The sequence below is a fragment of the Panicum virgatum genome, chromosome 7N (genome assembly GCF_016808335.1).
Source record: "Panicum virgatum strain AP13 chromosome 7N, P.virgatum_v5, whole genome shotgun sequence".
NCBI lineage: Eukaryota > Viridiplantae > Streptophyta > Magnoliopsida > Poales > Poaceae > Panicum > Panicum virgatum.
Genome location: NC_053151.1, coordinates 4,873,133 through 4,883,139, shown reverse-complemented (window position 1 = coordinate 4,883,139; position 10,007 = coordinate 4,873,133). Strand labels below are relative to the sequence as shown.

At 51.4% G+C, this 10,007-nt stretch overlaps 1 protein-coding gene, 1 long non-coding RNA gene and 1 pseudogene across 2 annotated transcripts; 1 reads left to right on the top strand and 2 right to left on the bottom strand.

Moving 5' to 3' along the window:
* The first annotated feature begins 3,771 nt into the window (after positions 1-3,771).
* LOC120680866 lies at positions 3,772-4,491 on the top strand (annotated as a pseudogene).
* A 1,158-nt stretch (positions 4,492-5,649) lies between these two features.
* LOC120680865 lies at positions 5,650-6,090 on the bottom strand. The gene has a single exon (XM_039962448.1). The coding sequence runs from the start codon at positions 6,088-6,090 to the stop codon at positions 5,650-5,652; it is 441 nt and encodes a 146-aa protein (XP_039818382.1).
* A 2,171-nt stretch (positions 6,091-8,261) lies between these two features.
* LOC120682602 lies at positions 8,262-9,342 on the bottom strand. Its single transcript, XR_005678500.1, has 2 exons — positions 9,054-9,342; positions 8,262-8,615 (listed from the first exon to the last, which is right to left on the bottom strand). It is a non-coding gene; the product is annotated as an uncharacterized LOC120682602 (long non-coding RNA).
* Positions 9,343-10,007: the final 665 nt, after the last annotated feature.

Genomic DNA, 10,007 nt, shown 5'->3' with positions numbered 1-10,007 from the left:
AGGACAAGGTGAAGAATGATCAAGCGGGTTATGCACCGTGTTACTTTTCCTGATTAGGGTCTGTAGCACATCGGCAACCAGCAGAAAGAGGTAGGGAGACATGGGGTCACCCTGGCGCAGGCCTCGTCGCCAAGAGATCCACGGGCCTGGACAGCCGTTAACCAGCACAGCTGTGCGTGATGTTTGCAGCATTGCGTGTACCCAGCTTCTCCAAGCAGCACCAAAACCTCGCACTTCAAGGATACTCAAGAGCCCCTGCCAATTCATAGTGTCAAACACCTTGGCAAAGTCCAGTTTGAGGACAAGTGTTGGCACTGATTTTTTGTGACAGAGTTGAAGCAATTCTGCAGAATATACAAAGTTCTCAGCTATTGTCCACCCCTTCAGAAAACCCGTTTGATCCAGATCAATCAGTGCTTGGATTTCTCGCTGTAACTTTGTTGTGAGTAGTTTGCCGGCGATTTTTACGCTACAATTCTGCAGATAGATTGGCCGAAATGCATCAACCGCAACCGCTCCTGGCTTCTTGGGGATGAGAACCATGTAGGAGCGGTTAACGCGCTCAAGTTCACAAGCCCCGCTGTGAATGGCATGCAGGAAGCGCATAACATCTCCCCCTCACCGTGGTCCAAGCAGCAGCATAGAAACTTGGCCCAAAGCCATCTGGCCCCGGCGCACTGCACCTATTCATTGCATGAATCGCCTGCAGCGCTTCAGATTCAGTGAATGGAGCTTCAAGTCTGTCACTCGCTTGATGACGACCTTGGTAGAGGGCCGCAAGGTCAAAGCTGAAGGAGCTGGTTCCCGGTGTACCAAGAACATGCTTGAAGTAATTTGTCAGAGCCGTCACCTTCCCCTCATGCGCTGTAAGCTGTACCCCATCCACCTCCACCAGCTTGATCACATTGCGCCGCAAACGCTAGGTGGCGTGGGCATGAAAGAACTTTGTGTTGGAGTCGCCTTCCCGAAGAGCCTTCCGCTTTCCACTCTGCTTCCAGTACGCAGCTTGCACCTTGATCGTCTGAGCAAGATGTTCCTGGCTCATGTACCGGATCGCCGACTCCTGGACAGACAGGTTACGAGTTTCCTCCAGAAAGTCGAATAGCATGATGAGAAATTTGCAATTGTGGATGAGTGCAGGTGGCGCCCTATAACGCCGAGCCCAAACCTTTGCCGAAGCTCGAGTCATCTTGAGGCAGCTGGCAAGCTGTCCGGCGGCATCAGAGTGAGCTGGGGCATCTCGCCAAGCAGGGAGTACAACAGACAGGAAGGTTGGTTGGTGCAGCCAGGCATTTTCAAAGCGGAACAAGTACGATTTTGGGGTGGTGGAAGAGATTGTGATCAGTAGAGGGGTGTGGTCAGACGTGGGGCGAACTAGAGAGGTGAGCGTAATGTTAGGGAAGGCTGTGCATTGCTCAGTATTGACGAAAGCGCGATCGAGTCGCGCAAGAATCGGGTTTGCTTGTTTGTTCTTCCAAGTAAATAGGTGGTCAAGCAGTGGGAGTTCCACAACCCCCAGACGGTCGAGAGTGTCGTTAAAGAGCGAGCAGAGAGCAGCATCTAAGTTCCCAGTCGTTTTCTCAGTGGCGCACCTGATCAAGTTAAAATCCCCAGTGAGGACCCAAGGCCCAGAAATTTGTGGCTGCAGCTCGTGAAGATCAGCTAGGAAGTGCTTAGAATCGCGGTGGTCAGCAGGCGCATAAACATTGGTAACAGTGAGTCGCTGCTCAGAAGCAGCAGCAGTGAGGACCGTCGTAAGAGTATGGCGACGGCTGATGAAGGAATCAAGGGAAAACAGGCTCATGTTCCAGGCCGTGAGGATGCCACCGCGAGATCCGGCAGCCCTGACGTACTGAATGGAGTTCGTGAAGTGCGGGGGCAGGAAGCTGTGGGCTTTGAAGCGGTTAAGATCGCTAAGCTTGGTTTCTTGGAGGCAAATGACCGAGGGAGCAGCAGCGACAAGCGCATTCTTAACTATAGCACATTTGTCCGGGTCGCCTAACCCACACACATTCCAAGACACCACGAGAAAGTTTTTAAAACCATTACACATACTGAAACCAGATAACACCACTAGGAGCCCAGCTCGCGGCCAGCAGAAGCCAGCACAAGTGGGCGAGAAACCACAACCTCCTAACATTAGTCCAACTGCATAAACGAGAACAGACACACCACCTTCTACAAAGGCTACAACCCAAATGACAACGACCAGAGACAACAATGAACAACAGAGACAACCTGCAACAACACGAGACACAATGAAGGATACATCTGCCCAGACGGCTGGAACGCACGGGCGGCTGCGGCGAGACGCCACCGCAAGGAGGATCGAGAGCCATGGCGATCATGCTGCCAGGGGATCCAACACGCCAACGCTCGCAGGAGCGTTGACACTGAGACCAGCAGCGGCCACCAGCTTGCGGAGATCCGACACCCCGATCGACAGCTTGGAACGGGTCAGCATGTTCTTCTTCTCCGCAACATCCTTCAGCTTGGTAGAGCAAGGGGCCAGAGCATTCTTCATGGCTTTTAGCTGAACAGTCTTGTCAGTAGAGTCGACGAACATCCCAGCCGTCTTCTCAGCAAGGCGGGCGCTCTGCCTTAGCGGCTTGGCAGCAGAACGGAGCAGCACACCAACCCTGGGGCGTCTACTACGACGCACCGAACGCCTAGCAGTTTGGGGAGCCACAGGAGACGGGGGCGGCGGCGGCGGGGTAGCATCCACCGAAGCAACGAGCTCAACGGAAGCCAGAGCCGGGGAAGCATCAGGTGGTGGCGGCAGTGCGCATTTGGAGGCCGCAAAGAGTGCAGCAAGCGCTAGCAGATTGACTGCCGGCCCAGCAAGGTGGTTGGGTGCGTGAGGCGGCTGAGGTGGTGGGTTTGGGCCCTGCGGGGCTGGGTTTGCTGCTGGTGGAGGCGCAAGATGGGCTGGTGGAAAGGCGAGGTCGGCATGGCCGGTGTCCCATCAGGCGCCGCTGACCGGTGCGCCTTAACTGCAGCATTGGGAGAACCGCGCTCGTCTTCAACCTTCGCAGCCGCGCGGACGGCTCCCTCCATGGAAGAATGAAGGTAGAGGACAGAGGTTCCCAGGCAAAGCCAACCCCGGACCGCTAGAACATGAGCTATGTTTCTATTCGCGACAACAAAACGAAACACCTTTGGACGCACACGAGAAACGGACAGGCGACCCGGACAGACAGTGAGCAAGTAGTTAAGCATGTTCGTCACAAAAGCTAGGTTGTACCTAACGGACGAGGATCTAGGGGTGGCCCAGAGAGGAGCTCGAGAGGAGGGAGCAACGGCACCTGGGACTGCAGTGGAGTAGAAATCACGGAGGAGGCGATCCTGAAAACTGCACCCCGGCCGACGGGAAGCGCCAGCTCTCAGCTGCGCGCCGGCGCTGCGCTCGCCAGCAAGATGAGGCCGAGCTCGCGGCGCTGGGTGAGAGCCAGCAACAGGGGTCCTGGGAGTGGTGGCTGGGGGAGGGCGCGGGTGGGCGGCGGGAGGCAGGGCAGCGCCGGCGAGCCGGTCGGGCGGGTCGCCGCCGCCGTCGCCTCCCGAGCGCTCGCTAGACGCGAGCTTTCCCATCACACCCTCTTCGACTGTTCACGCATCTTGCCCTTCTTGTTCTACCTAGCTCGATCGGTAGTTGTCCAATGCAATCGGCGTGCTTGTACTACGTTGCTGCCATATATAAAGACTAGCCTGCTCGATCATCTCTCAAATCAATTCTCTCCCGACCTCGCCGATCAACAACTCACCATAGACGACATGGCGTGTTCTTCCATTTCTATGGTGGCGCTCCTTGCCATCCTGATCCTTGCTCTCGCCGCCGACTACTCTCCAGCAGCTGCGGTGCAACGCGACCCGCCCAAACTTTTCATCATCAACCTGGAGGGCCGCGACGGCGACAAGGCGTCCTTGGCAGTGCAGCCCGACCTGTTCCTCGCCGGGTTCGCCAACCGGACCAGCCACTGGCACGCCTTCCCCGGCTACGAGCATGTGATCCCCAACGCCACGCTCCTCCCGTTCGGCAACAGCTACCGCGACCTCATCGGCGGCCTGGCGAACCTGCCGAGCCTGCCCCTGGGCCGGGACCCCACGCAGCGCGCCGTCCACGCGCTCTCCGGCCACGACCCGGCCGCCGCTGGCAGCGACGACGTCGAGGCGCTGAAGCGGGGGCTGGCGACGCTGACGTTGACCTAGTGCGAGGCCCTGCGGCTGACGCCAATCAAGGAGACGGTCTCCCGGGGGTGGGAGAGCGGCGACGCCCATCTCACCCCGGAGCACCTGGGGTACATCGAGCACTGGGACACCATGTGCTTCGAGCTCATCCGGGCCAACCGGATCGGCGAGTGGAGCGGGCCATTCACGGAGCTGCTCAGGACGAGGGCCAACATCCACAGCAAGGAGGACGCGCTCGCCGTCGTCGGTGTGATTATCAATCGCCCCTTGGATCAGCTGCTGATGGCTCACGCTCGCAGAGCCTGACCGACATACCTAATACTCGCCGTAGAGAAATCAACTTGACTGATCTATCGCCTGACCTACGTCGTTGGTTTGATTATATATGTTGGGGCTCACTGTTTTATTGTGATTCAACTTCAGTATCCTTAACATGAACAAAAGTTATGATATAATTCACCTACCGAATGATTTGATTTCAGCTAAGGCACCTTTAGGTTTTCTGTTTTCTTATGTCAAAACTGATCAGATTACAGATGCTTTTGGCGTAACCTCTAAATTATTGTTGTTAAGTAACACTACACAAAAATAATTTGTACCTAATTTTTTTTAGCGGCGGACCAAAATTTCACCCATTCCTACTGAGGAAGCAGATGTACTGTAGCATTTGATCCACCCCTAAAAATATATTTTTAGGGCAGGCGACGCCATCATCTTCATCTACAAATGGGATTATTTCTAGGAACGGGTGAGGCGTCATCCACTCCTAAAAATTTTATTTTAGAGGTGGGTGACGGCATCACCCGCTCCTAAAAATTCTAAATCCAGCTAGCGGGCTATTCGCAGCAAACACTTCCTATTTGCGCGGGACCATCCATCCGGCATGGCGCATCGGGCAGGCTGCAACAATTAAATGCAAGCGGCGCTGCTCAATCAACGGCACCATGCCTCATGTTACACAAATGACGGCAAATAAGTGATGAAAAACAGTTGATCAATAATAGAGTACGCAAGGATTTAATGTGGGAAACCCTCCCAAGGTGGAAGGAAAAAACCACAGGCGGAAGCCATCAAATCTTCACAATATCGAGTGCGGTTATAAAACGTCAGGAATTCACAATATCAACTCTGTACTAATTAATTGGATACATGGATCATCGATATATATAGTTCATCAATCTCATGTTTGGATATTGGTAAAATTTCATTAAAAAAAACTAGTTAAATAGCATTTGAGAGTCTCCAAGATTCATGCAGACCGGATAGACATTATTATTATTACGAAAAGCATGTAACAGATGCATTCACGTGCAGGAAAGAACAAAATTATTTTATTATAGTCACTTCATAAAACAGGCATTAGATTTAGCACGAACGAATTAAAATTGAAGTATGGCAAGGAGCTAGCACACACGCTCCATATCCCAAGTATAATGGCCGTAGGTTCCTGACTAATATATAGCCTCAGTTGCAGCGGGGGCTCTGGGCGAAGGCGCTGACTGGGAACGACTGAGTCGACTTCTCAAGCTGGATATTGATCTCGTTGCCAGCGCGGCTCACCTGGTTGAACCCGAGCCACGCGAACTCCACCTGCAACCTCACGCCGGAGACACGGCTGATGGAACCAGACTTGATGATCCCGCTGACGCTTCTGTCATACCGAAACTTGAATTGCTTGCCGGCGACTGTGACGAAGAAGTTGCACTCGCCGGGGAGGGTCACCTCCAAAGCACCGCCTGGGTGGAGCGCGTATGACTGCACGCCAAGCGGTAACAGACCCCGCGGCAAGTTGTACTGCTGCAGGACGTCGTACACTGTCGTGGCCGCATCTGTTTGGGAGGTGGCGGCATGGACGATGGAAGCCACAACGGCAATGGCAAGGAGGAGATTCTGTTGTTTGCCCATGGCGGCTGGTCGGATGGTACGTAAGAAAGCAAGTCTAGAGTTACAAGCGCTAGGATACTGGTGGAGGTGGCCCTGGCCTCGTATATATAGCCGGCCAGCCAAATAAAAAAAGGATATGTTTTAATTGCATTTATTCTGGCCTAATTAACATTCCATCAAAACGTCCCTCCATTTAACAAAGAAATTAACTAATCCTGCTGTACCATTCTCTGCATGGATGTGGATCAATGCTCCAAAATGGTAGGATCCAAACGTTTCAAATTTTATTGACGCTCAATTTTCTGGGTATTAACATTTCCTCATTTTCTTTGATTGAATGCTAAAAGTGGCAATAAAACCACATTAAAACATTCCCTCATTCCCACCCCAAGGTTCGTCGTAGCTCCGCTTGTCTTGGGCACCATGGCATCTCCCAAATTTGAAATCCCCACCACCACAAGATTGTAAACAGCAATTTCCATTGGGCAGAGGAATTCCTATCATTAATATTTTCTCCGATCCGATCCACATAATGGCCGACATTGTTTTCGTAAGTAGACCATGGCCTCGTTCGGCTGGCTGGCTGGCTGGCCGGTGGCTGGGCTGATTTGGCGTGAGAGGAAAATACTGCTGGCTGGCTGGTTGGCTGGTGGCTGAGCTGATTTGGCGTGAGAGAAAAACACTGTTGCTGCTGGCTGAACCAGCCAGCCGAACAAGGCGCATGTGTACCTGAGTGAAGACGAATTAGCTACAAACTATTCTCAAGCAGTGAAATTAGAGGACGTCACTATACCACAACACCAATATCCCATCAGACACTAGTAGCTGTAACTAGATAAATACCGATAAATAGTTATAGAGTTCTAGCGACTAGTCTGTCACTATTTCAATATCTTCCGACTCCATATAATAAGTCGGTAAAAATATTTATATATTTTGTTGAATGGTCGGTTAGTAAAACTAAGAACTGGGTCTAACTATGTGTCGGCACAGTCATACTGGGCCTTGGGCAACTAGCCCATGACTGAAAACAACGACCCATGATTCCTTTTTGGCACCCTCCTACATATGACTAACCTCTCGAACCCTACCTTGTCCTCAACTCCTCACTCTCCAGCCACCGTCTACTACCACTCGTCACTGGTAACAGGCATTAACATGATGCTGGTTACCAAGAACAGAATATTAGTAAAGAGCATCAATCACACCCGTTACCAGTAACGGCATATGGGTAATCGACATCGACGATGCCCGTTACTAGTAACTGAACATATAGGTGACAGGCCTAAATAATTTCATATTACCTATGTGGAAAAATAAAAAACAATTTGAAAAATTGAATTATTAATCGTCTATAATATGAGTCTGATACCCCGACTAATGTCCTCAAGCTCTTTAATTCTAGAGTTTAATCCATAGTGCATCAAGTACTACGTAACCCTTAATTTGTCCCGGTTGGGAAACCCTCCAAGGCGGGAAAAAAGGGAGAACCTTTCTTCCCTGTTCAGGCACCCGGGACAAAAGAGGACCTTTGGTCCTGATTGGAGTTACCAACCGGGAGCCCTCCTCTCCTTTTCATTCAATTCTTTTTTATTTCGATTATACTTTTGTTTTGAAAATCTAGCTAAGTACGAACTCCACTAACATACATATAAATATATATATATATGTATATTCATTTAAATAATATTTGTTCTTAATATTTTACATATATAGAGGAATTCACATATACATGTACTCCGTTCCAAAATGTAGGTAATTTTGGCTTTTCTAGATTCATAGTATTTGCTATGCATCTAGATACAACGTATGCCTAGATACGTATCAAAATATATGAATCTAGAAAAGTCAAAACGACCTACAATTATATGTATATGTGAATTACTATATACTAGTAAGATGCCCATGCTAACGCCACGGATAAATTTTAGATGTATACCAAACAATACAAGACACATAGTTAAAACCGAAAATATGTTTCACACAAAGGACAGAGTCCAAAACAAATACCAAAATCAACATAATGACTATTACTAATCAAACAATAAACTTTGCCAATGAGATTCCTTGAGCAGAGTTTTCGTGATGCTTTCAGAAACTAATGAATGAAACCCAATGATCACTCAGCAACCTACAAAATTCACAAATGCAACTTTTACATAGATAAAACAAGAGCTACCATTTATAATATCTGTTGTTTTCAAATATGACTTACAAAATAAATAGGTCAATGAATTTGGTAAAGCAAAGTGAGACATATATTATTACTTAACTTAATGTCCAAGACAGAGTAATTTTCCTCCTCACTCTGCCATTCAGCCACATCTCTTAAGAGAGTAAAACTGGTTTTGTAGCCTTATAGCTGAATCTCACAGCAATCAGCATCAGACAAGAGGCATATAAGTATATGTATGCATATGCAAGTCAAGATCCTGGTTAATTCATTTTTGTTCTCATCAATGATTAGCAAATACTCACCAGAGAGAAGCTTCAAGAGCATCTGTGCATGAGAGGTGCCATGAGTGATGCTAATGGCTCGTGTGCTCCTGGCACAAAGACAATACAGAGGCCATCACTTCACCGCATAAGCATCCACATATCTTGGCACAAAAGCTGATCGAGTGAAAACAACTAAACAATGGCATAGCTCCTGCCATTCTAGGCAATATTACTCCAATCTTTTGTTTTAATTGCTGCGTCCTGTAAATATGCATATAAGTAGCAGTGAGCCAGTTAGAAGGCAAACCACACATGTATGCCTTATTAAAGTTTCAGATTCTTGATGGGAAGCATCATTCTCTTCCCAAATTCCTTTTTAGCCGATTGTCACTGCAAGACAGAACCATTAAGTTGGGACATTTGACCAAAATGGAAATAGTGACCGAAAGGCTGGGAGGATGCAGAACATGCAGTCCGGTAAAAACTGCAGCAGATTTGCATAGCAACTGCAATGTGTGGCGAGAGGAATGTGAAGAGCATGGTACCTGTGACTAACCGGAGGCACCGGCTTCCCAGCTTGAGCAGCATGTCACCTACGGCCCAGAAGATGAAGACGCAGCTGTGGGAGTCCCGGACGACGAAGTACTTAATTGTTGAGCATGTCCACATCGTGTACACAACTGCGGGAGTCCCGAAGGAGAGCATGCTGCAGGGCACGTGGCCGGCGGTGCGTGCACGCAGGCGGAGGGCCGCGGCGGCAGTGGCGGGGCTCCATGTGCCTGCGCACGGCCGCGCGGCCAGCGGAGGGCCGCGGCCGGTTGGGCCAGCACATGGCTCCCGCCGGGAGGGATGGGGGGCATGCGGCTGCTCACACTCGGGTGAGCAGCACAGCTCCTGCGCGGGTAGGTGAGGCGGCACGGCGCGTCCCCGCCCTAGATCCACCGCCCCTGCCCCTCTCGATCGAGAGAGAGAGTGCTGGGGGGCCTTTGCTGACCAGATCTGGTCGTCGGTGGGTCCTGGAGCGGCAACTGCGAGGGCGAGCGGAGGCATGGGCGCAAGGGCGTGGGGCGAGTGGGCTGCCGGCGGGCGGGGGCGCAACTGTACGTGCGAGCGGCAATGGCGGCCGGCGAAGGAGGGGCGCTGGGCAGCGGCGGCTAGTGCAGGCTGCCCCATCCCCCGCGCGGGGCAGCGTCGGTCGGCGCGGATGAGCCACGGCGCATGCCAGTAGGTGGGGCCGTGGCGCGTGCTGGTGTGCAGGGCCGCGAGCGGCAGTGGCCGCCGGTGGGGGAGCGGCGCGTGCCGGAGTGGCGGGGGAGAGGGAGGAAAAAATGGAAAAAAAATGAGGACTCGCCAGCGTTCGAACTGCGGGCGCGCGCTGGGAGTCGGGCGCGTGAGGGAGAGGGAGAGGGGAGCGGGGGAGGGACGGACGCGCGGGCGGTTGGCTGAAGCGGTGCGTTGCGTTGAAGCCGGATGATCCATATAAGATCAGCCGTTGGATG